The following is a 26042-nucleotide window of genomic DNA, read 5'->3' on the forward strand; positions in this document are numbered from 1 at the left end:
CGATGAGAGGAAATGGAAAGAGACTGAGACCAAGATGACAAATGAGAGGTAAGACAAGGGAGACAAAGAGCAGAGTGAGGGAGAGGAGTTGAGAGACGTAGAAAGCAGACAGTAGAGAGGAGTAAGAGTGGCGAACGTGCGCGTGCGTGTCTCGTGCACAGGCCGCTGAGCTCCCTCTGTCTCTCTGTCCCGTCCAGGCGGCCAAGCGGGAGCTGGAGCGCCAGAGGCAGCTGGAGTGGGAGAGGAGCCGGCGGCAGGAGCTGCTCACCCAGAGGAACCGCGAGCAGGAGAACATCGTGCTGCTCAAGGCCCGGAAGAAGACGCTGGAGTTCGAGCTGGAGGCCCTGGTAATGCAGAGGACTTAATTACATGGCAAATACAGACCATACTGAGTGATAGCTAATGATAAAGTCAAAGGCACAAACTGTCTTTCAGAACTGTGCCCCAAAACAATTAATTATCACGACCTCACACTACTTGGCTTCCCTTATCTGTACTTGGCTTCCTTTGTCTAGTCAGGTTGCAAAGGTTAACTTGCGGTAGGGCTTGAATAGTGTTATGCTCACACTCACTGGTCTGGGTGTGTTGTTAGCCTGGTCTGACACTGTTGCTCATTCAACTTGTATGGATACACTTCTGTTCTCTTGCGCTGGAAGTCGTTTTGGATAAGAGCGTCTGCTAAATGAATGTAACGTAAGGTAATGCTCTCAGATTAACTGCATGGCGTTGGACTTTGTGGTGGAAAGGAAAGAAAGGGAAGATGGTTGCATCTCATCGCAGGTTCTTTTTTTTTTTTTTAAACTTCCTGCAGAATGACAAGAAGCAGCAGCTGGAGGGAAAGCTCCAGGACATCCGCTTCCGCCTGTCCGCGCAGCGGCACGAGATCGAGAGCACCAACAAGACCCGCGAGCTGCGCATCGCCGAGATCACCCACCTGCAGCGGCAGCTCCAGGTACCGCGCGGCCTGGCCGGCGTTACCGCGGCAACGGGGCTCTGCGCCATCCCTCCGCGCTCCTCTCACCTGTACCGTGCGGTGCTAACGAGGCCGATGACAGAAATAAATACCGCTCTCTGGGTGTTCCTTTGATACAGTGCTGTAGCTCTGGCTGCAGTGTGTTCTTCCTACTGCACACGCTCCTCATTGTAAATGGGCTCGTGGTCAGTGTATTGTGAGTGTGTGCGCGCGTGTGCGCGCGTGCGCGTGCGTGTGTGTGTGTGTGTGTGTGTGTGTGTGTGTGCGCGCATGTACATATATCATACGCTGTTACATAGTGTATATCGCACTGTCTGTGATTGCTGACTCCCCTGATTCAGCCCCATTCGTTCTGTCCTGCAGGAATCGCAGCAGTGGCTGGGCCGTCTGATCCCGGAGAAACAGTGTCTGAATGACCAGCTGAAACAGGTCCAGCAGAACAGCCTTCACAGTGAGTGCTGCATACACTGCAATCTACTGAGAGGGTATGAGTGACCTGCTGTATACTGCAGTCCACTGCTACAGAGGAGAGGGTATGAGTGACCGGCTGTATACTGCAGTCCACTGCTACAGAGGAGAGGGTATGAGTGACCGGCTGTATACTGCAGTCCACTGCTACAGAGGAGAGGGTATTAGTAACCTTCTGTACTGTACTGTACTGCAGGCCGTTTTTAGAGAGGAGCGGGCATAAAGCCCTAGAGCTCTGTTCCATGTGATGAGGAGACAAGCCCTCTGCAGTCTCTCTGAAGATCATGGCGGTCTTTAAAAACTGAAGTGATCAGTGGCACGTCTTTGCACATGTCGCAGCATGGCCTGGTTACTGAGATCCACTCAGGAGGAACGGATATGACCGAAATGTGAGGTCTTCTTGCAGATCAGTTTTTATCCTAACCATTGCACTGCATATACAGAAAAAGCAGTGTATCACCTGGTGGTACCTGAGTGAAAAGTCACTGTACTGATTACACACAACAGATTTTGTTTTGCTAGATTTTAGATTTGAATGAAAGAAACCGCCTTTGTGAATTCAAACATGAATGAAGATTTTGAAAATGATAGATGCTAACATTATTACGCCATAGCCCGTTGAAACACACTTCCTTACTTCAGTCAGGAGGACTGGTTGGAGAAAACGCGATTGCCCATTACAGAATAGCGGTGTGCTATGTGCTAATTATAGTTTGCGCATGGTGCTCTGTGGTTTGACGTGAGGCGGCTGGGTTTTTTTTTTTTTTTTGCCCTCTTTGTCCAGGAGACTCCCTGGCGACCCTGCGCAAAGCCCTGGAGTCGAAGGAGTCAACCCGGCAGCGGCTCCGTGAGCAGCTGGACACGGTGGAGCGGGAGACGCGGTCCAAACTGCTGGAGATCGACGCCTTCAACAACCAGCTCAAGGTAGACCACCGCAGACCGCCAGCGACAGACAAACTGACAGATAGACTTGGTTAACTGAGACAGGCCTCATTTGCTCGTTCTTCCTGTTGGGGAAGTGGATGTGCTGCGTGCTGTTGCTTTTAGCCGGGGAGGCCGCAGCGCGCGGATGCCGTGCAGGCAGCAGAGAGTCCGTTTGTGACAGCGGCGTAATTAGCTGGAGGCTGTGCAGAGGCCCCCCTGACGTCACGGACGGACTCCCGCCGCAGGATCCTCTCTGAGATCAGGCCCTGGCAGCGGCGCTGCTGCGATGTGGTGTTTCCCACATCCTGCGTTTTTCCCCTGCTCCTCGTGGAAGCAGAGAGGGCACGGCATTCGCGGAGAGAGGGCCACTGAGCACGATTGTACCCCGGGATTGTCTTCCTCTCTTGTGCCCCAAAAGCTCTATTAGCGGTAGCGCAGTATAAGTGATGGCCGCACTGACACCAAATCCAGTGTGTGCGCATGCGTGCGCGTGCGTGCGTGCGTGCGTGCATGCGTGTGTGTAGCTGTGACTGAGGGAGGGGGGATACAGAGCCGAAGGAGCACAGTGGCATGCTCCACGCGATCACCTGTTCTGCTCTCCTTGTGTTTCCGTTGCCCCCCACCCCACCCCCCCTCCACCCCGCGGCCGCACCCGTCCCGTATCTGTGTCGGCTCGGCTGTCCTCGTCCCTGTCCTCCCCTCCAGTCTCTGGGCCTGTTCTATCAGGCCCACACTGCCCGGATAGAGGGGCTGCGTCTGGAGCTGATGCTGGAGGAGCAGAGGGCGCGACAGGTAGTCTCCACGCCATCCCCTCTGCTGCGCTCTCTGCTGCCGCGCCCCCTGCAGGACAACACACATTACTGCACCTTCACAGATGAATAATTCTGTTGTTTTTTTTTTCGCTAAGCTAATCAAAGCCAAAGCAATTGACGGAGTGAAAACCCGCTGTACGCTCGCTGTGATTTGTGCTCTCTTAAACTGTAGTAGGAGACAGAGCCCAGTCCTTGCCAGCTGTAACAGACCCCAGGTGAATGGGAATGTTGGACATGCAAAACACTTAAGACCTTGGTGTCTGTGAGCACGTGTCCCCCAGGGGGACAAGTGGACATTGACACTGCAGGGAGGGGTTTGTTGCAGACCGGTCATTAAGTCATTCGCCAAATAACTTGGCAAGGCAGCTAAGCCCCGAATGGAATTCCATTCATTTTGTAATCAAAAGCTTTTAATAGTAATTATGCAGATACAACTATTAAATTTTGAAACAAAGCTTTTTATGATAACAACATATCAGCAGAATCTTGCAAGATTTACCCATGATGCCTCTAATCACAACTGTTGCTCTCCACACCAAATGCAGAAATATCAAAGTAAACCCTAATTTACCATGTGTATATTGTAAATAGTAATAAATAGAATATTATGATTAATTGTGGTTGTAATCTCTGTACTTGCTCTGTACATTTGATCAAAACTGCACAGTTGACAAATGGGCCATTATGTATGAATGTAAATTTACTCTGTTTATTAACATTGTAATATTAAAGTTCGATTCACTATTTTGCTGATAATGGGCTTCTCCACAGGGAAGATGATGTATTATACAGGTGTCTCAAAAGCCAGAGATGGGAACAATGTTGTAAGTGGGGTGAGGTTTCCATATGATGCGCATGGAGGTACAAACATACCCTCTCATGCCCATGTTAACAGGAAAGGAGAAGGGTAGGGTAGCGACATAGTATTTATCTGTCAATCTCATAGCCACATTCCATGTCAGTAGTAACTCTGTGGCCTACTGTCCCTACATGATAAAACAATGAAGAACTCGATAATTTGAATAGAATTTGACAGCACGGTTGAGGCTGAAGTGAGGGAAGATTTTGGTAGTTGGGTTTTCAGAAAGGAACAAAAACAGACCTTTTTATTTAGTTTGTTGAGAAGAGGAATTTTGCTCTCTCCCCCTCATAAGAGATGAAGTCACTTCCTGGAGCTGATGAGATAAATGAGTGAGCAATGCTCTTTTGTCAGGATGTTTTTTTTTGTTTGTTTGTTTTGTTCTCGCCTGTACTGGTGTGTGTCTCCTCCCTTGAGACGTGCGGCAGTCACACTAGCAATGCTGACTGACTTTTGACCCCCGGCCCCTCTGTCTCTCTTCCAGTCAGAGAGCCTGGTGGACGAAGCGCTGTTGGACTGTCTGTGCTCTCTCCTGGACTGTTTGCAGCATTTAGACTCCTACCTAAAGGTGCCCCCTCCACAGTTGCCACCCTGCCCCTCACCAACCCCCCCTCCCTGCCCCCCCCCCAGCTCTCTTTGAAGGCACTCTCAAAGTCACTGCTGAGCCTCTGCTTTGGAGCTTCCTAGGCTTGCAGCTAAACAGGTGGCTTCCTCTGTCCAGCGGGTGGCGCTGTGGTTAATGAGAAGGCACAGAGTGGGCAGCTTTCACCCTCTCCCAAGCCAGGCCTGCGTGCTGCTCTGATTCGCTGTAATTATTTATTATTTTTAATTTCTTGCTTCTTGTGATAGTTAAACTCTCTGGTTCTCTGTTGCAAGTGGCTTTTCTCCAGACTACACTGGTTAATGTGAGGATGCAGGAGATCTCATTGGAACAAAAGAGGAGATGGTCATCTATAAGCTAAACATAGCTTTGCAAAGCATGTGTTCATTTTTGGTATGTTTGGACTACTAAACCCAGTGACTTGGTGGTTTGATTGGCAAGGTTATGTTAATGAACTCTTCTTGCTTAAGTCATCCTTCTATAAGGTCTAGTGCTTGATCCTACCACAGGAGCAATGGGGCCATCAGGGTTATGTCTAATATAAAACTGGTTATATTCTAGCACAAGGGTTCTTGGGTAACAGTGTCTTGGTGGCTTTACCTGATTGTTTTTGGAGTGGTTGTTCCTATCATCTGTGTCTTGCGCTCTGATGCAGAAAACCTTTGATCACATTAGCACTGACTGCTTGCAGTAGACATTCAACTTCAGAGCTGTCACTCATATGAAATTGAATGTGTGATTTTCTGAAAACCAGTGTTCTGTGTTTACATCAATGGGATCTATGCTCTGTATGCAACAGCTATTACATAGCACAGCTGCGAAAACATTTGCCTGTACAGCTGGCCTAACAAGTGGAAATATTGTTTCGGCAATATTTGTGACATTACCAGACATGCACGTTCAGTGTTTTTACTGTTGCAATGTCCTAGGAACAAGCCAGCACTCTGCTCTCTGGTCCCTTAATGATGTATTCAGTGGAACAGCTGAACATGTTGAACCTGTAATTTTGAAAAGAATAATAAAAACAAAGAATGTTTCTGGCCTCTTTCAAAAGTTTCAGTAGAATATGTAACCTTCCTCAGAGTCTTGAAGTTCCTCTGACCATTGCTATGTCCTGTGTGTGAGTACAGGAAATCCAAAATTGAGTATGTTGTTATTTACGTGAGGTGTATATATTGAAAAGCAAGTAAGCTCTTTCGTAACGGGGATGCATATGATGCTCCCTATATAATGTGTAAGCAATGAATGGACATCTGATTTTTTTGACCCAACCATTGAACCCTCACACAATCTTTAGGGATTTGTACTGAAAAGTTGTAGCCATTTATTTTGTATAGAAATGTGTGTATTTCTTAAAGTTTATGCAGAAGCCAAATATACCCTATCTCACTACTTTCCTGTCTGCCTCCAGTCATGAGATGCACTGTGAAGCCGGTTGTACTTATTTTGCCTGTTAGCACAATGAATAGCTCAGTGCTAAAATGCAAAACATTTCTAATTCCACTCTGTGATACACAAACCAGTTTATGTTACGAAGAACTGACTTCAGATCATCTTAATATGAGCTTAGCAGTCCAATTATGTATATATTTTAAGTGCTAAAAAAGACATTGTTTTTAAAGAATAAATAACAAGTAGATTTACAAATATATTCAGTTGTAGAGAGAGAAGTAGGGCAATGCATTCTGGGCCCTTGGTCGGGGATACGTAGCCTACTAGTCAATCTGGTTATGAAACCACACAAAGATTTCAAATTGGCTTACATTCCTAGTAGTTAAAACAAATGGAGAGCTTTTCAATATGGACACCAAAGAGCAACATATTGAGGGTTTTTAATGGTTTCCCTGGTCAGTGTGTGTGGACCCCCAGGAACTCCAAGGCCAGTGGTGGGTTACAGATGCTGTACTGGACATGCACCAATGATTCCTCTCGCCCTATTCCACCGGCTTTCATCAAGGCTTCTGTGTTACTGTAAAACCGTTACAGCCTTGGTCTGTGAAATCGGCAGAGGTTTATTCGTAATACACGGAGAGCGCAACGGCCTACTCTTCCTCCTCCAGCTCTGTCTAAAACGCTGAAGGTGTTTGCATTTGAAGTGCGTTAGTCTGCGCCTTGTTCCATGCAAATGTGCCCAGAAAACAAACAAAAAAACACTTCAGAGGGCTCTATCTGTCTGTCTTTCTGTCATTCACTCATCAGTAATATTATCTATGAGAATTATACTGGAGAACAACTGAGTTTTTCTCCGCCTCATTCACAGTGAAGAGTTGCTCTTTCTGGTTTGCTCGTGTTCAGCTGGAAAGCAACCCACTCCTCACTCATCCAAAGACATACTCCATCAACTTGCTCTATTTGTTTGCTTATAATATATTATCCAGTTTTAAAGATGGAAGATTAGCAAAGCAGTTGAGGATGGTCACCTTGCTCAAGGGTGAATTCGTTTGAATCCAGCCAAAGATTCAGATCGCAAACCTTCTGGTTACATCCCGTTTCCTAACAACAGCTGATCTGTGCCCCCTGAAGTCCTGTGGACACTGTGATACACAGAACATAATTGGGTGGTGGCGCTTGCAGGGGACAATGGTGGACGTTTGGCTGTGAGCAGAGATGGTTTCCCCTGAACTCCACTGACCTTTTCCCTCCGTTTGCTTTCCCATAATGCCTTGCAGGAGCTGAGGGAGATCCACAACAAGCAGCAGAGGCAGAAGCAGAAGGATTTGGAAGTGGAGATTCAGGGGCAGGAGCAGGACGTGAAGGCCACAGACCTGCAGGAGGGCCGGTCAGTGTGTGTGTTCCGGCAATGATGCCGCTGACGCAGCTGTTCTGCCTGTTTTGATACTCGTGTGAGATTGGGGCGGCAGTGTAGCATAGCGGATAGGAGCAGGGCTTGTAACCAAAAGGTTGCCAGTTTGATTCCCTGCCAGGACACTGCTGCTGTGCCCTTGGGCAACGTACTTAACCCAGAATTGCCTCAGTAAATATCCAGCTGTGTAAATGGAGGACATATAAAAACTGTAATCTATGTAAGTCGCCCTGGATAAGAGCGTCTGCTAAATGACAATAATGTAATGAGATTGCTTTCAGTCTGTGGCTGTGGCCGTGTGTGTTTGATGTAGCCCCTCCCCCCACCCCTGTTCTGCTCCTCCCCAGCCTGGAACCCGTGAAGGATGGGGTGCCAGGTGCGTGGAGGGACGAGGGGAGGGTGGAGCCCCCCACCCCGCCCCCGCAGCCCTGGATGACGCGGGTGTCGGAGGAGGACGGCCGGAGCAAGAAGGACATGCAGGACAAGCTGAACAAGCTGCTGATGCAGCAGGCAGAGCTGGGGAAGGGGGCGTCCCAGCCGCCGTGGCCCACAGGGGGTGAGTGCGTGTGTGTGTGTGTGTGTGCACGCGTGCGTGTGAATGGGCGCGTGTGAGAGCAGTGACCTCTGCTCTGGATATAACGCTCTCTCTCTCTCTCGCCGTGTCTCTCCGCCACAGAGAAGATTCCAGTGTCAGGGTTTAACCAGGACAAGGTGAAGGTGGTCTTTTACAGGGCGCTGTACCCCTTCGACGCCCGCAGCCATGACGAGATCACCATCCAGCCCGGGGACATCATCATGGTAAGGACGGTGTACAGTCACAGGGTCTCCGTTAGCACACGGAGCAGACATTCGTCTATATGAGCTACAGTATGTAAAATCCCACTACAGCTTTTGTTTTTTGGTATAATATAATAACAGGACGTGATCTTGCTGCTACCTTTTTCATCAGTGTCACAGCTTTATATTAATAACCACAAAGCCAGTCTGAAGATGGTTGAAGTGGTCAGCTCTGTAGGAGGGTTAGAGCAGGGGTTGACCCTTGCCTGGTCTGTTTATTGGTACTAACCCCTTATTCTCTCCTACCTGTGTGCTCTCCTTCTGGAGGTGAAAGGGGAGTGGGTAAGTGCAGGTCACCTGACCCCTGTCCTGTCGCCACCTCCTGCGCTAGTGGCTTGTCTGGTTGCTTGTGCCACATCCACGTTCATGTATTGTCTGTTTATTCTAGTGAATAAAGAAGACAATGGTGAACAACCATCTTTTTGATTTCGGTATAGGATGTGCACTTAATCTGCAGTGTGTATGTATCTGCATGTGTGATGTAACGTATACGTTGAAGCAAAAGTCTTTATTTCGATACTCTGACGCATAGTTCTGCATATTTTAGCCTTTCAGTAATTTTAACTACAAATGGATGGAGTGCTCCGCCAGTTCTGTGGTCAGTTGAGTGCTTGTCTACTTCTTAAGGATAGTATCTTCAAGCATCATTTCTGACAACCTTTTGGTTCCTCCAGTTCCCCGATTACATTTATACATAAATGTATTTATATTCACCTTCAGAAAACAGCTGTCAAGTTTAGCCCATAAAGTATTCCAGGGAACTAGACAGTAGTTACACTGAATAGAAGAAAGCAAGAGGGAGAAGAATTCTCAACCTTTTGTCTGCACATGTAGTGGAGTTTCACAGTGGAAAAGTGGGTATAGCCAAACCTTGGCCCGCAGGCCTAGTTCCAGTAGAACAGCTGAATAAGCCTGCGTGTCTGAGGTGTGGTGTGTGCAGTGCTTCACGTCCATCGGCACTGTTAGACTCATAATAAGGAAGGATAAAGGGGGTTTCTGTTGTTGAGTAAATACTCACGAGTTTGCAGGTGGTCCTTTGCTGCCCTTGTATGTGGTGGTTGGTATCTCTCCTCTCTCATGTACAGTTCAGTGTGTTGTTTGATCGATGCCCCCCCGCCCCGACAGGTTGACGAGTCACAGACGGGCGAGCCCGGTTGGCTGGGCGGAGAGCTGAAGGGGAAGACGGGCTGGTTCCCCGCCAACTACGCAGAGAAGATTCCGGAAGCGGAGGTGCCCGTCAGCCTGCGAGCGGCAGCCAGCTCGGGCTCCGTCCCCAAACTGGCCGCCCGCATCACGCCCACGTCCACTGCCACCGCCGCCGCCGCCGCCGTCACCGCGCCCTCTCCCGTGCAGCCCCCGCCTTCCGAGGGCGTGGCCTCCACCCCGCCAGTCACCTCCGCGGCCCCTCCCACTGCCACCGCACCTGCTTCCACATCGTCATCCTCCTCCAGTAACTGGGCGGACTTCAGTACCACGTGAGTGCTGGCTGTAATCTGTGTTGCTCTGGAGAAGATCATCTGCTAAATGACACTAATGTCATGTAAAACAGGTCTCTTACTTTAAATGCAATTACAGTAAGATCAAGACACTGCCTTGTAAACATTTTATGCGTTGTCTTGCCGGATGTTTTTCCATATAGTGATGAAGGGTTCTGGAGCTGCATCATCTATCCTGTTAGGGTGAAGCGGAAAAACTGACATATCCTAGTTTATTCTGCAGAATCTCCATGTTCATTTGTTGCTTGTTGCACAGGTGGCCGTCCAACGCAGCAGAGAAGCCAGAGGCGGATGGCTGGGACGCCTGGCCCACACAGCCCTCCCTGTCGGTGCCCAGCGCGGGGCAGCTGCGCCAGCGCTCCGCCTTCACCCCCGCCACCCTCACAGGCTCCTCGCCCTCGCCTGTCCTGGGACAGGTATGTTACCGGGGGGGAGAGGGGGACCGAACTCAGAATCCGAAAATAAGCCTGTGTAAAATAATGGTAATACACTGTGACAATAAAGATAGCAGTCTGCCATTCTGTCTCACCATTCTTTCCTCTTCTCCTTCTCTGTCTTCTCTTCTCTCTCTCTCACCCCTCTCTTCTTTTTCTCTCTCTCTGTCTGTCTCTCTCCCCCTCTTCCCTCTCTCTCTCTCTCTCTCTCTCTCTGTCTCTCTCTCTCCTTTTCTCTTTCTCCCCCTCTTTTCTCTCTCTCTCTCTCTCTCTCTCTCTCCCCCCCCCCCCTCTTTCTCTCTCTGGCAGGGCGAGAGGGTGGAGGGTCTCCAGGCCCAGGCGCTCTATCCCTGGCGGGCGAAGAAGGACAACCACCTGAACTTCAATAAGAGCGACCTGATCACAGTGCTGGAGCAGCAGGACATGTGGTGGTTCGGGGAGGTGCAGGGCCAGCGGGGATGGTTCCCCAAATCCTACGTCAAACTCATCTCAGGCCCCGTGCGCAAGTCTATGAGGTGAGGGGGGTCCATACATCCACCTGTTTGTCTGACTGGCTTATGGACAGAATTGCACTGCATGTTTGGTGGTGGCTTAAAAGGACAGCTGAAAGTGTGTCTGTTATGGCACAACCTGCACCAGGGCACAGATTTCTCACCATGGAACTGTTAAGACAGCAGTGTCTAATGGAAGTCTCCAGCAGGCTACTCTGACATATCCATCATACTCAAGATATTCACTCTGTATTACGAATAGATTCATATAGCTCTACACTACCAGTCAAAAGTTTGGACACACCTGATTAAGATAATGGGAAACATGCTTTCAAAGACATTTTGATCTAAAGACTTACGTAATATAGTAATAAAATAAGGAATAAAAGTTTTGTCCAAATTTTTTGACTGGTACTGTACATAGGTATCTATATTTGTGTTTATGATGCACTATGGGTATAGTACCATAGTCTGCCATTGGTAAGCTTATCCTGTGGTCTCCTGTTTCTCTCTCCATGGTGCAGCATTGAGTCGGGGTCGTCTGAAAGCCCCCCCAGTGTGAAGAGACCCACCCCCTCTCCCAGCAAGCCTATGGAGCCAGGGGAAGGTAGGTGCTTTTGCGGTATTTTAAACCATGGTTTAAAACGTGTCCTTTAAACTACGACTGTTTATCATAAACAAGCGAGTGAAATGAACAATGTGCGCGCCTCTGCTCGTGTGTAATCAAAGTGCATTGTGGGATGTCTGTGTTGCGTTCCCTAGAGTACATCGCGATGTACACGTACGAGAGCAGTGAGCAGGGCGACCTGACGTTCCAGCAGGGGGATGTGATCGCGGTCACGAAAAAGGAGGGGGACTGGTGGACGGGCGTGGTGGGGGACAAGACGGGCGTCTTCCCTTCAAATTACGTCAAACCCAAGGACTCCGAGGTGAGTCTTCCCTTCCGATCCCTTTGTTAAATCCAATAACTCACACAGGCACACAGGGATGGTGAGAAATGCTTTGACTTATGACATGTAAAAGAGATACTGTTTTAAGTGGTTTGAGATAACCTAAATACTAACGGGTACAAATTAGCATTACTGTAAGGGCAAGCAGTAATTTACACTATGGTTGCTGTATGGTTATTCAAACTCTCAGCTGCTGGTGAGTCAGTGTAGCGTACGAGACCCTAGTCCTTATGCAGGAATTCATTGTCCATTATGTCGCATTATGTAGCTCTCCTTTTCTCCTTGGCATAACGGGTGCTGAACTGAACCATTGTCTTACACTGTAGTGAGAAGGTTAGCCGTGCGTATCTATGGTTACATCCCCAGCGCTGTCTTTGTGCTCGCAGGGCCTGGGGCCGGCTGGGAAGACGGGGAGTCTGGGAAAGAAGCCGGGTGAGTGATGATGTCAGAGTAACGGCGGTCTGGTCGAGGCGGGCTCAGAGGGGAGTGCGTCTGTCAGCAGTGACAGACAGTGCTGGTGACTGAACAAGAGCTGTACTGTCACAGCTGAAAAGCATTGCCTTTCCAGCTGGGTTTCAGGAAAATAAACAAACAGTCGTAGTGAAAAACACAAATTGAGGAAAACGCAAAGCACTATTCTATCAGTTGTCGAAGCTTCTTCACCTAGGTGTGGTTATTGGAGACGTTTGGTAAGTTTTCAGTGTTTTGTAACACTCTCTCTTCCTCTCCCCGCCCCTCCTCCTCCTTTTGCCCTCTTGGTGTCTGCCAGAGATCGCCCAGGTGATCGCCCCCTACAGTGCCACAGGGGCGGAGCAGCTGACCCTTGCGCCCGGGCAGCTTATCCTCATCAGGAAGAAGAACCCGGGAGGCTGGTGGGAGGGGGAGCTGCAGGTAAACAGGAAGCCACACCCTTGCATGGTGGGAAAACATGTTACTGTATGACAAAGACTGTATGACACTATATTACATTCATTTAGCAGACGCTCTGATCCAGAGCGACTTCCAGCACAACAGAAAAAAAGTGTCCATTCAAGTTGAAGTGTATGTGTAGCCCTCTGTTTTTGAAAGTACTATTCTGTACTGCACATTATAAAGTGTTACAGTACTGTTCAAGCCAGGCAAGGTTTTCAGACACTGGGTTTTAAGGGAGTCTGCATTCTGTGCATCCATGCCTGTGGAAATATTTGGCGTACGCAGTTGTCTGTGGGACGCAGTTGAGTGTGGGTCAGCAGACACTGTAGCGTGTGATACAGCTATAAGGCTCTCCTTGGCGGGACGGTTGTAAGTGAAATCAGCTGTCATTTATACGGACACACTCTGCTGCGTAATTCATTTTTCCTGATGATTTCTGACGTCTTCACGATCACCTCCCGACGTCAGCGACTTCCCCACTAAGAGTCTGCCTCTGTCTGTCCAGGCTAGAGGGAAGAAGCGTCAGATAGGCTGGTTTCCCGCCAACTACGTGAAGCTGCTGAGTCCCAGCACCAATAAGTCGACGCCGACGGAGCCCACGCCTCCTAAAGCAGTGGTGCCCAGCGCAGGTACGAAGGAGATGGCTCAGTGGAGCGAGAGGCACAGTTGGTGGCTCTGGTCTCCTTGCTTACACAGTTGTCAAACACTAATATGAGGCAGTCTTTCAGAGCAGCTGTATCTGGGGCTCTGTCTTCCTGTCTGGTTTGGTTGTAAATGTTACATTGCATTACATTAATTTCATTTAGCAGGCGCTCTTATCCAGAGAGACTTAACAAAGGTTACAATTTTATGTGTTACCCATTTATACAGCTGGATATTTACTGAGGCAGTTGTGGGTGTCATGCCTTGCCCAAGGGTACAAAAACAGTGCCCCAGCAGGTAATCAAACCAGCCATTCAGTTACAAACCTTGCTCCTTACTTTGATGCCACACTGCTGCCCACACTGCTGTTAAAGAGCTAGTAATGGAATATTAGGAATAGTGGATACTATTGATGACAGTGGAGTACCAGTCCTAATTGTAATGACACCATTTAAATACAGCAGAGTAGATAAGAGCAATGAATGAAAATGTAAGCCCCTCTCAATTTTCAATTTTAAGAAATATTTTTTGCCTATGCATGTTTGGTCAATACATGTTTCCATTTATGTTATTTCATAGTTTGAAGTCTTTACTATTTCCCACATTTAAGAATAACAGTAAAGTAAGAAAAGTGGGTCCAAACTTTTGACTGGTACTGTATATAAGGGGATAACATGTAAAAACTGTGACCTGTGTAAGTCACTCTGGATAAATGACAATAATGTAATGTGCGTGTGCATGCTTTTATCTCGCTCGCAGTGTGCCAGGTGATCGGCATGTACGACTACATCGCGCAGAACGACGACGAGCTGCCTTTCGGGAAGGGCCAGGTCATCAACGTGCTGAGCAGGGAGGACCCCGACTGGTGGAAGGGGGAGCTGAACGGCTCCGTGGGCCTCTTCCCCTCCAACTACGTCAAGCTGACCACCGACACGGACCCCAGCCAGCAATGTGAGTACCCTCGCTGCTCTTCGCGTTACAAACAGAGAAGGGCTTCACATGCAGTCGGGTGAAACGGAGAGAGTGTTCCTTCGGCAGTCGGTTTGCAGGGTGTCTGTGTCTTTCAGCCCAGGTCTCTTTGAAGGCTGTCTCAAATGGGACATTAAAATTTTCCCCTCCAACCCCCCCCCCCCAGGTTGATCTGAGTGTACTCTGTACCCAGCCCTCTCCCCAGCACACCACCGTTGTTGCCTTTGCTGTTAGACTCCGCCCCTCTCCCTCGATGTAGCATGTGAGATCTGTGTGTCATCTGTTTGTGTCATGCCATGTGGTGAAACATGTCTGCCCGGTTCATTTGGTTTCTCCTACCTTGTATATTTGCACATTTTTTTGTTTTTTTTTTTTTTTTTTTGGTTTGTTTCCTTTTTCGTTTTTCTGTTTTTTGCTTATGTGCTGTGTTTTCCTCCTCTTTCTAGGAATCATTTGTTGCCCATTTCCCACTCAGCCTTGAAAGTCCTCAAAGAGACCCACTATCCCCTATACACTGCCCCGAGGGATGATGGGAGATGCAGCCCCTGATCATGTGACTCCTGCATGATCGCCAACTGACCCTCTGGCTAGAAGAACACACTGCAGAGTAGTTATTACCTCATTTTTAAAGCGAAACGTAGACGCACGCAAAATTGACTGACGACCTCCTCCGCCTGTCTCAAAGAATAATTCGATAACTACGTGAATAAATTTGATTTTATCAAACTGAACACATTTTTTTTTTTTTATGATAACAACTGACTAATGACAAACTGAAGCCTGGATAGTGGGTCTTTTTGTGGCTTTCTTTTAACTACAATTTTTTAATCTTTCTTTTTTGTGTTGTCAGTGTTGTTTATTTAAAACATTCTTCATTTATGCTGTTGAACAACTAAAGAAACAACCACATAGTCAAAAAAGCTTCCATTGGATGTTTGACCTCTGCTTACCTGACTAACCCAACCCCACCCCACTCATTACCCTTCGCCTCCCCACAGCTCCACAGAAAGACCCACTATCAGCGAAAGATCACTGCATGTGGTTAGACTGTTCATGATGCACGCCATCAGAGGTTTCTTCTGGGAAACTGTGCTTAAGTCACAACCAATCTGTCACATGGGTAGTTTGAGGAGTTCAGAGGTCACAGGCTCACAGAGGTGGTGCAGATGCATGTCTGGGAGAGGAGGTGGCAGGGGTGGCGATTATTCTTGTGTTCCATGCAGGACCACCCTTCCTCCTTACACTCTCCATTGCTGTCCACCAGAACTCTGTGGGTGGGACAGAACTCCTCCACTTGTCCAATCACGTTTCCCTCTGTTCTTTCTTTTTAAGTGTTATACCAAGCATTCTTTTGTTGAATGTTTTACTGTCTGTGTGCTTGCTGTTCCATTTGTTTTGTAGCATATGTGTGATGTGGTAACGATTGGTGTTTTATACCAAATAATTCTCAACTACCACAAAGAAGGGGGTTCAAGCTCAGTAACTCACACACACACACACACACACACACACGTGTTGTTTTTAAAGGTGTGTGTGGGCTCACCTGTTCACTGTGTTCGACTGAAAGTTTCAAAACACTACTCCTTGTCATGTTCAGATAAAGAATGTCATTGTATGTTCAGAACAGGATGAGATGAAATTCAACTTGTTTACATGTTTTATTTTCTCATTTCTTTCCTTTCAACTGTTAGATTTTGAAAATAGCCGAATCGCAATATGAGTCAGAGAACTCTTTAGCCCAAGTCACTCTGCTGTGACTTAGTGTTATTTTTATAAATGAATGAAATTGTTGTAGTGTTTTTGTATCTATGATATGTAATGTTTTTATTTCCCCCACTGAAACTGAATTGTAGTTTAAATACGTTAGACAGTTTGGTTTTTTTGCAAAACACCTCACCTGTACAAATAATTGATGGACGATAACACCTAATTGACTTGTTAAAACTTTTTTTTTCCATTTCTGTATTCGGGGAAAAATCTTTTTAATCAAACAAATCTTATGAAGAGTATACTCAACAAAAAATAATTATACCCTCGTTGTTAGCTCCAATGTTTACAGATGAAAAAAAACCCCTTAATGACTGTGGTATTTTTGAGTAATTACCTTAATGGAGCTTTCTACCAAGATGTGCCTGTTTTGCACAAGCACCACACACACAAGGTTTGCGTTGTGTTAAATATTGTATTCCTCATGCATTAAAGCATGGCATTCACTTAAGACATATAGCTTAATACAGGTACCATATTCTCTTTCATTGTTTTTTCTTATTTTATTTGTTGCATAACAGTATTGTGATTTTATTGTAATTCTATAATAGAAATTGAATTGCATACAGCAACATGTGTTTCAGTTAATGTGACAGTATTGGGTTTTGCTGCTTTATGATTGGTTGGTTGGACTTTCAGTTATTTCTTAGACCCTCATACATCAGGGTTAATATATTATAACAAGCCTGGGTTAGAATAACACACAAATCTCAAACTACAGATTAAATGTACCCTGTACTGTACCTGAATGAACTGGTGTGTCTCTCCACTGTTATAATGCAAACAAGCAATCAAAAAAAGGACAGAAATAAAACATGAAATCATATTCCGTTGCATTTGATTGCTGTAGTATTTCCTCAAAACCAAATGTTAAGCAACAGTAAAGACATGTATAAATACCAATTAAAAGGCGTGTTGGTAGTTAAGTGTGTGTGCTTTTGGTGAGATGGATGAACCCATCGAAGCAGAAATGTGATACACTGCTTCTCTCCGTTATTCCTATGTCTACTATCTACACAACCCCTCTGCTGCTGTAAGATCTTGCATTACTCCACAGGAGTTCCACCTCCATGTCTCCCAGTGAAAGGGTGTGACCCCAGCACAGGTCCTACAACTGTCTGTCCATTCTTCTCACAGCCAGTCAATCACACCCTCACCCTCTGCAAGTTACTACACCCACTTGTCTTAATTGTCGGGTTGCACAAGTTAATTTGTGGTAGGCCTTGAATAGTGTTATGCTAACACTCATTGGTCTGGGAGTGTTGTTAGCCTAGTCTGACACTGTTGCTCATTCAACTTGAATGGGTATACTTAAGTTCTATTGTGCTGGAAGTCGCTCTGGATAAGAACATCTGATAAATGAATGTAATACAGTGTAGTGTAATTTGTCAAAGAAAAACATGAAAGATGCACCTGTCATTTTTTTCACAGCAGTAGAGTTAAGGAGGTTGTGGTTAGTGGTCTCCTGTTTGTGCAGCCTTTCATGCCACTTCGTGGATACACTGTGTAAGTCGATTTGAATAAGAGTGTCTGCTAAATGGCAACAGTTTAATGTAACAAGGTATTTTGCAAAGCCTGTGTCAGATGCATCACAAGAAACGTAAAATAGGTTAAGCAACACAGATACTGGTTGACCACCACCTGAAACATGAATTTTTTGTCCGCAAATTTTCAAAACTTTTCACACCATTACACCTTAAATGAATTAATGCTTTCAACATGGGTGTAAAAAGGTAATGTGAAGTATTTAGGTCAGTCAGACTTGAATCCCTTAGGGGTTTGTTGGGAATACAATTACGCCCAGGCTGTGGCAGGCCATGAATCAAGTTTGACCCAGTAATTAGAAATACTTGTCTGGGTTATTAGTCCTTTAGAGTGTCATACTGGCATAAATACATTACTATTAGCAAATAACTTTATTTTCTGTTTGGAACCCTTTCAGAGCTTTATTTCTTACTCCACTGGTTCAAAAATTGGCTTTTTCCTGCTTAAATTAGTGGTTAAATTAGTACATTTTGAACCAATAATATACATCTTAAAGAGAATCATTTCTGTGGGATCCATTAATGAAACGTCAGAAAAGCAGAGAAGGTCAGCACTGCTGTTTTGCAGCCAAAAAACTGAATTAGTTTGCGGTGGAAATATTGGAAATGCCTTTCAGTTTGGACCTCTGGAACAACTCTCAATGCACCTGCGACCCCCTGTGGCTCATCAGCACCTATGACCCTCCGGCTTTCCAGCAAATAATAAATGAGGAGGCATAGACAACAAAAAGCCATTCCCACTACTTAAAACATGTACTTATGTCGTGTATGAAGTATGAATGTAGTGTAATGTAATTTAATACATGTGAATGTGAAGTGCCAGCACCCTTGTGTTGGTAGAAAATGTAAAGTTGGATTTAAGTTGCACTATGACTGATTAGGACCTCAGCCTCGGCAGAGATGGAAGAATGCCATTGGGAGGTAAAGAATGTGAACAGAGTTTGTGTAGTTCCATGTTGCACTAATAGTGGCTGGAAAAGCAGACAGCCCCATGGTGAGCAGTGCTGTGACCCCAGCTGTTCCTTGGCAGGGGGAAAATAACCAAGGCTATGTTTTTACACTGTGAGCTCAGCATGACCAGCTGTGGTCATGTTTGTTTTTTGGGTCATTTTTTTTCTTGCTTTTGATTTTGGTCCCCATCAGCATAGCCCTTTCTGGCAAGCAGCCGCAAACCAACTTGAGCCACACCGCCACAGCCAACTTGGGCATCCGTGTCCATCGGACTCGGCAGTGGACATTTTGTCTGTGTGTGTGTGTGTGTATGTGTGTGTGTGTGTGTATGTGTGAGTGAGAGAAGGTTGGAAGGACAGGACGGCTGACCTAGGCTCTTGTCCCGTTCGCAGGGTGCGCCGACCTGCACCTCTTGGAGATGCTGACCCCCATGGAGAGGAAACGGCAGGGGTACACCCACGAGCTCATTGCCACTGAGGAGAACTACGTCAACGACCTGCAACTCGTCACTGAGGTAGAGACCGCCACACAGTGTCATCTCTGTGCACTCCCAGCAGCTCGACTCTGTGGGCATGGGTCACGCTACACAGTTCTGGAGGTTCACGTAACATAGAGCACTCTGAGATCCTTCTAAAATGAAAAGCACTATGTAAATAACGGAGGAGGGTGAAGAAGAAAATGATGATGATTATTGCAATAATAGTGATCACAAGCTTTAGCTGAGTGACCTGCAGTTCACTCTGCTGACTCATAATGTTTGGAATTCTGTGGCTATGACATCGCAGCTCTGTGTTGCTCCGGTCACAGGTTACAGTAACTCTGTGAGTGTGGGGTCCACTGATAAGCAAGGGCACTCCCTCACTCACACTCTCACTGTGCAACATGATGCTGTAAACTTCCTCAGTCCTGGGCCAGAGGCTGCAGATTGTGAGTTCTAACTCAGTTGCCCCTTAGCTGTGTTTGATTCCGCTGTTACATTTTATCTTGAATCGGTGATGCATCTAGCGGAACATTTCTCTCAGAAGCTTTCAAGGGTTCATTAGGAGTCCTGCCCAGAATGAACAGTGAGCTCCTTTTATGGAAGTACACTGACTTTGTAGCTTACATTAGTCAAGAACACCCCCCATCTTAATACTGTAAGTGTGTAATAAGAGTAGTCTTCTGCTTTATTCAGGGGTGGAGTATACAAGCAGATTACTCCCCCAGGACACGTTGGGCGCATCAGTGCAACATCCTACTAAGAAAGGCGGAAAGTGCTCTGTGACATAACAGTGATTTCAATCATATGATGGAGTACCAGAATTCTGAATGTGGCTCCACCCTCCACCTTGGTGTATAAAGTGATTTAACACGGCGCTGTGGTTCCTTCAGGTCTTTCAGAAGCCGCTGCTGGAGTCAGAGCTGCTGACTGAGAAGGAGGTGGCCATGATCTTCGTCAACTGGAAGGAGCTCATTATGTGCAACATCAAGCTGCTCAAGTACGCCCCCTACAGCACGCTCATCACATTGCTGATCACCTTGCGCTTATTGCCATCATAATTCAGAACTGAGCGACAGTTAGGTCATGTGCCAGTTAGAAAGAGAAGAAATCTATTTGTCATAGAGTTTTCATGTAAATAAAATAAAAGCCAAACCTAAACTCTGTAGAAAATCCAGTTATATTACAGATGTCTGTAAGCTATTATGAAAAGCATAATACTTTTAAGTGAATCACTTTGAAAACCAGACTGCAACTGTTCAGTGAGCTTTACGAAGCAACAAAGGAGCCATCCTCTGTACAGCTTATTGCTGTTTTTGTTTTTGTAGTAAATGAGGGTTAATCCTGTGAAGAGGTGTAGCTATAGCTACGTCTAAAATTAAGAGTAGTGTTTTATTTTGCATATCAGTAAAATAATGATGAAACAGTTGTTGCTGAATCAGGTGAGGTGGCAGAAGAGTTTTTACTCTGTGGCGTTAACAGTGAGAACTGTGATGTCTGTAACCCACTCTGTGTTTGATAATGTCACTCACACATTGTCTGGCCCCTCACCCCGTTTTACTGTTCCCTTCCCCAATTCATCTTCCCCCTCTCCCCCTCCGTCCCTCTCCCTTTCTCCTTGTCCCGTCTCTCCCTCCCTCTCTCCCTCCGTTTCCTCTCCCTTTCTCCTTGTCCCGTCTCTCCCTCCCTCTCTCCCTCCGTTTCCTCTCCCTTTCTCCTTGTCCCGTCTCATTCCTCCCCTCTCCCTCCCTCCCTCCACCCCTCTCCCCAGGGCCCTGCGGGTGAGGAAGAAGATGTCGGGCGAGCGCATGCCGGTGAAGATGATCGGCGACATCCTGACGGCGCAGCTGCCCCACATGCAGCCCTACATCCGCTTCTGCAGCTGCCAGCTCAACGGCGCCACCTTAATCCAACAGAAGACCGACGAGGTGCCCGACTTCAAGGAGTTCGTCAAGGTAACGGGCGGGGGCCTGGGGTGGGGGTCTGCGGTCAGGCCATTGCCTCGGTGTTGACGCTCGTGAAACCGGCCGAAAACCTTTCCCTCCTCTGTGTTTCAGAGGTTAGCCATGGACCCGCGCTGTAAGGGCATGCCACTGTCCAGCTTCCTACTCAAGCCCATGCAGAGGGTCACCCGCTACCCCCTCCTCATCAAGAACGTACGTACACACACACACACACACACTTCCCCCTCCTCAAGAACGAACGTGTACACACAATACCCTCTTCATCAAAAATGCACACACCTGTAGATTAGAGCGTCTGCGAAATAGTTTAATATCAGCATGTGAAGTAGATGTCAAATCCATTTCAGTGTGACTGGTTTCCGAATCTTGTTTGTGAAGCGCGGTCCCGTTCCCCTGTGGTCTCCTCTCAGATCCTGGAGAACACCCCCGAGAGCCACCCGGACCACAGCCACCTGAAGCAGGCCCTGGAGAAGGCCGAGGAGCTGTGCTCACAGGTCAACGAGGGTGTGAGGGAGAAGGAGAACTCAGACCGGCTGGAGTGGATTCAGGCCCACGTCCAGTGTGAGGGGCTGTCTGAGGTAGATGCACCTATATCTCACACACACACACACACACATACACTCACGCTCACACTCACGTATATGCACACTTACGCCAAAAACACACATACACATGCACATACATTACATTACGTTATTTGCATTTAGCAGACACTCATATCCAGAGTAACTTACATCAGTTACAATTTTATACAGCTGGATATTAACTGATTCTAGGTTAAGTACCTTGCCCAAGGGTACAGCAGCAGCGCCCCAGCCAGGAATCGAACAGGCAACCCTTCGGTTATGAGTCCTGCTCCTTACCACTATGCTACACTGCCACCCCTTACACTTGCACTATACACAAGCACACACACATACACACAACAGACATACACGCGCGTATACATGTGCACACATATACATACGCTCACGCACAGCTGGCACTAGAGATTGCTGAAGAGCAGCCACTAGATGGGGATATTAGCCTTTTTTTAAATATCACTGCACTAATTGTTTTTCAGTTTTGTGTCTTTTTTGAATAACTGTGCCATGAGTAGTCATACTAATCAGATAAGATTATCAATCAAACCAGCCAATTAAGCAGCAATGGAAAATAACAGCAGCGCTCCGTCCCTTTGTCCCGCTCTCCCAAAAGCAACTGGTGTTCAACTCCGTGACCAACTGCCTGGGCCCACGCAAGTTCCTGCACAGTGGCAAGCTCTACAAGGCCAAGAGCAGCAAGGAGCTGTACGGCTTCCTGTTCAACGACTTCCTGCTGCTCACGCAGATCATCAAGCCCCTGGGCTCCTCGGGCTCCGAGAAGGTCTTCAGCCCCAAGTCCCACCTGCAGTACAGGATGTATAAGACGGTGAGCGCGGGTATCTGGGAGGAAGGGAGGCACGGCGACCGCTGCAGCCTGCAGGTCACATGCAGCTGATTCAGCAACCAGCAAGGCAGTGTCGGGCCGTTCAGGGGCAGCAGTGGCTATCGCTTATGTAAATAAATGAAATGAAATAAAAGAAAAATCCAAAAGAACGATAGACCGTTAAGTTGGACATTGTTTCACCTTTTCTGATTTACCTGTTCACTTACATAGGTTGTCTTGTAAACTGAAGGTTGAAGAATGTCACCTTCTTTAAGTGTCACCAGTTGTGTTTGAAGCTGGCAGGTTAGCTTTGAGAGTCTATTTTTAAAGCACAACACATTAATCTGCCCTAATGCCCCCCCATCACCCCCCCACAGCCCATATTCCTGAACGAGGTGCTGGTGAAGCTCCCCACGGACCCCTCGGGGGACGAGCCCATCTTCCACATCTCGCATATTGACAGAGTTTACACGCTGAGGGCGGAGAGCATCAGCGAGAGGTAGGCACTGCAGACCGCCCTGTTTCACATCCTATAGCATATCTCACATTCCAACATGCTTTTGGCAGAGAGTATCAGTGAGAGGTGAGTACTTTAGACCACCTTACATTACATTACATTATTGGCTTTTAGCAGGTGCTCTTATCCAGAGCAACTTATATAGGTTACAATTTTTTTACATGTTACCCATTTATGCAGCTGGATATTTACTGAGGCAATTCTGCGCTAAGTATGTTGTCAAGGCTTGACAATGGTTGCCTAGCAGGGAATCGAACCAACGACCTTTTGGTAAAGAGTCCTGCTCCTTACCACTGTGCTATGCTGCTGCCTTTGTATCATGCTCCATAGCATCTATAATTGAAAAAGTCTACACGGTACATGGTAATAGTCAAGAGTTACTGCTGGTCACCTTTCATTATACATTACACCCAAACCCAACATCTACATTCAGGATAAAGGCATATAATTAAAGTCTCCCAAAGTGGCAGACTGTGGCCCCCTTCCCACACTGGCAGGGTCATCATTCTCTTAGCTGGCCAGTAAGTAATGGATATGAATACACCCTCTTATATGCTTACTGGCTGCATTCCTAATTCGGTGGGGATGCGTTGAAATAGTGGCATTGCTTCTCTTCACTGTTGCCAATCGACTGTATTTCAGGACAGCCTGGGTGCAGAAGATCAAGGCTGCCTCTGAGCTTTACATCGAGACCGAGAAGAGGAAGCGGGAGAAGGCGTACCTGGGTAGGAGACGATGTCCACATGCAGAACAAGTGTATACACACACACACACACACACACTCACTCAGTCGCTCAACCAGTACAATGTGCCAATGCCTCACAGAGGGAAAGTGTGAGGATGTGTATCACTGTAGGTTTTTCACACAGACACAGTGTGGAAATGAGTACCAGTGCAGGTCCCTCACACAGGAAAAGTGTTGCTTTGTGCAGCAGTATGTCTCTGACTCTCATTTCCTCGTTTGCAGTACGGTCACAGAGGGCCACTGGCATTGGCCGGCTGATGGTAAACATCGTAGAGGGCATCGAACTAAAGCCCTGTCGCTCTCACGGTATGTGATTAACCAATGGACCTGTGGGGACATACGGCCCAGTGCTCTAATGTATTTTATGCATTTGTTAAAAGGAAGATGTGTGACAGAGACAGTTTATCCCATACAGTAATGTACAGTGTAAAGTGGCATGCTTGTCCTGGAAGTTAACATACTTTACTACATAAATCTGTTGTTATTGAATAGTTAGGCTCTATCTTTTCAGAATGAGTAACCCTTTTGTACTTTATAAACCTGCTTTGTTTTTCTGGCAAGATTAATTGTGCCAAATTAATAAATGTAAATGTAATGTAAAGGATGCTCTGAGTGCTGAATGTGTCCCGTCTTTTAGGGAAGAGTAACCCATATTGTGAGGTAACAATGGGCTCTCAGTGCCACATCACCAAGACCCTACAAGATACACTGAACCCCAAGTGGAACTCCAACTGTCAGTTCTTCATTAAAGACCTGGAACAGGATGTCCTGTGTGTGACGGTGTTCGAGAGGGACCAGTTTTCCCCTGATGGTCAGTCGGCATTAAACCACACACGCTCACACACACATGCACACACACGTACACAAACACACATACACGCACACATCTTACACATCGTACATTATTGCTCTTATCCAGAGCAACTTAAATTGGTTACAGTTTTTATATATTATCCATTTATACAGCTGGATATTTACTGAGGCACTTCTGGGGTAAGTACCTTGCCAAAGGGTACAGCAACAGTGCTCCAGTGGAGGACTGAACCAGCAATCTTGTGGTTACAAGCCCCGCTACACATGAGCGCACACTTAAACATGCTCACAATGATACACACACAGGAGAGGTTTGGACATATGTCAGCACCGTTAAGAGGCTAGGATTCATGTTGAAGGCTCTGTAACAGAGATGTTTTTTGTTTCTCTGTGTTCCCCGACTGCAGACTTCCTGGGCAGGACGGAGATCCGGCTGGCAGACATTAAGAAGGACCAGGGTTCGAAAGGCCCAATCACGAAGCGGCTCCTCCTGCACGAGGTTCCGACCGGCGAGATAGTGGTGCGGCTGGACCTGCAGCTCTTCGACGAGCCGTAGACCTGGCTCTCCTGGATCGGCTCCTGCTGGCTCCGGCTCCCTGACGCTCCCATTTGGATTCTCAAACACTCCAACTCCCCACCACAGTGTTCTGAATCTCCGATGTACTGATCCCCACTAGCAGCACCTCCTGTGCGTGTGTGTGCCCGCGTGCGTCTATGTGCGTGTGCATGTGAGAGAGTGTCTGTCTGTCTGTCTGTCTGTATGTTTGTTTGTGTGTTTGTGTACACTCATGTTTTTGCCTGCAAAAGCTGTTAAGATCGTAACGAGCGATAAAATATAATTTTTATTTTATTTTTTAATTTAACACATTCTATTAGTTATTTTTGAGTAATGTATTATCATTTTTTACATTGGCATGACACAAGGATCTGACAACTGTCAAAGATTCTGTAGCTACAGGCATCTTATTTGTCTTATGAAGCTTTTTAATGTATTTATGTATTTAATAGGTCAGCAAAAACAGTCACAGCGCCCATTCAGGAACACTATGTAGCGTTATTACATGATGAGCACACAGTGTTACATGATGTGTCTATTTACAATCAAACAGTCTAACAGACCTCATGTCTATATATCAGTGTTTAATTTAGAACTTGTTGAAAAACAAACTGGCAAACACACAGGCATTCATGTCAAGCCAGCACATTAAAGGAGTACGTGGAAGTGGCACATGAGTGAATGAATTACTATGTAGACTTACATGTACTATGGGGTGCCCTTTTTGTGAAAGTAGCCACATATGGTTACATGTTCATGAATGTGTTGCACTTAAGTTACACAGAGCTATTCAGCTTAAGTCAAGGGTTTTTTTTTTTTTTCGCAGGTGTAATAGCAAACACTTTTGTTCTTGATCCTTGGTAGTGCTCATATTATTTTGCAAAGACCAAGACAAATGTACACCTATGAGGGAACCGATTGCATGTGGTCTGCAGTTGGTAGAGTGTATTTATTAATGGATTAAGGAATTGCCTGGAGAGCGAAGCAGGGCTTGTTTGCAATGTCGTTCGAACAGTGAGCAGTGAGTACGTCTTACATTTGGGTGGTGTGGGAGAATATAATGCAAAACGAAAAATGAAAGCGTTTAATAGTGAGACGGATGACTATGACTGTATTCTGAACTTATGTT

General features: G+C 46.7%; 1 protein-coding gene across 3 annotated transcripts in view; it reads left to right on the plus strand.

Moving 5' to 3' along the window:
* LOC118785474 (intersectin-1-like) overlaps window positions 1-25105 on the plus strand; it is a 52205-nt gene extending 27100 nt beyond the window's left edge. The window contains exons 13-41 of one of the 3 annotated variants that reach the window (XM_036540143.1): window positions 198-347; window positions 812-952; window positions 1337-1424; window positions 2226-2365; window positions 4521-4604; window positions 7307-7416; window positions 7788-7996; window positions 8117-8238; window positions 8545-8559; window positions 9403-9752; window positions 10030-10189; window positions 10517-10722; window positions 11223-11305; window positions 11461-11627; window positions 12035-12080; window positions 12418-12539; window positions 13066-13189; window positions 13962-14153; window positions 18826-18947; window positions 19805-19911; window positions 20683-20866; window positions 20969-21067; window positions 21286-21453; window positions 22073-22285; window positions 22660-22781; window positions 23442-23524; window positions 23767-23850; window positions 24182-24355; window positions 24765-25105. In XM_036540143.1, the coding sequence (XP_036396036.1) occupies window positions 198-347; window positions 812-952; window positions 1337-1424; window positions 2226-2365; window positions 4521-4604; window positions 7307-7416; window positions 7788-7996; window positions 8117-8238; window positions 8545-8559; window positions 9403-9752; window positions 10030-10189; window positions 10517-10722; window positions 11223-11305; window positions 11461-11627; window positions 12035-12080; window positions 12418-12539; window positions 13066-13189; window positions 13962-14153; window positions 18826-18947; window positions 19805-19911; window positions 20683-20866; window positions 20969-21067; window positions 21286-21453; window positions 22073-22285; window positions 22660-22781; window positions 23442-23524; window positions 23767-23850; window positions 24182-24355; window positions 24765-24913 (4014 nt within the window). In that variant the 3' untranslated portion in view covers window positions 24914-25105. The remainder of the gene's footprint in view (window positions 1-197; window positions 348-811; window positions 953-1336; window positions 1425-2225; window positions 2366-4520; window positions 4605-7306; window positions 7417-7787; window positions 7997-8116; window positions 8239-8544; window positions 8560-9402; window positions 9753-10029; window positions 10190-10516; window positions 10723-11222; window positions 11306-11460; window positions 11628-12034; window positions 12081-12417; window positions 12540-13065; window positions 13190-13961; window positions 14154-18825; window positions 18948-19804; window positions 19912-20682; window positions 20867-20968; window positions 21068-21285; window positions 21454-22072; window positions 22286-22659; window positions 22782-23441; window positions 23525-23766; window positions 23851-24181; window positions 24356-24764) is intronic. The other 2 variants (XM_036540144.1, XM_036540145.1) reach the window with 2 other exon arrangements.
* The last annotated feature ends 937 nt before the right edge of the window (window positions 25106-26042 follow it).

This window comes from Megalops cyprinoides, chromosome 11 (genome assembly GCF_013368585.1).
Source record: "Megalops cyprinoides isolate fMegCyp1 chromosome 11, fMegCyp1.pri, whole genome shotgun sequence".
Lineage (NCBI taxonomy): Eukaryota > Metazoa > Chordata > Actinopteri > Elopiformes > Megalopidae > Megalops > Megalops cyprinoides.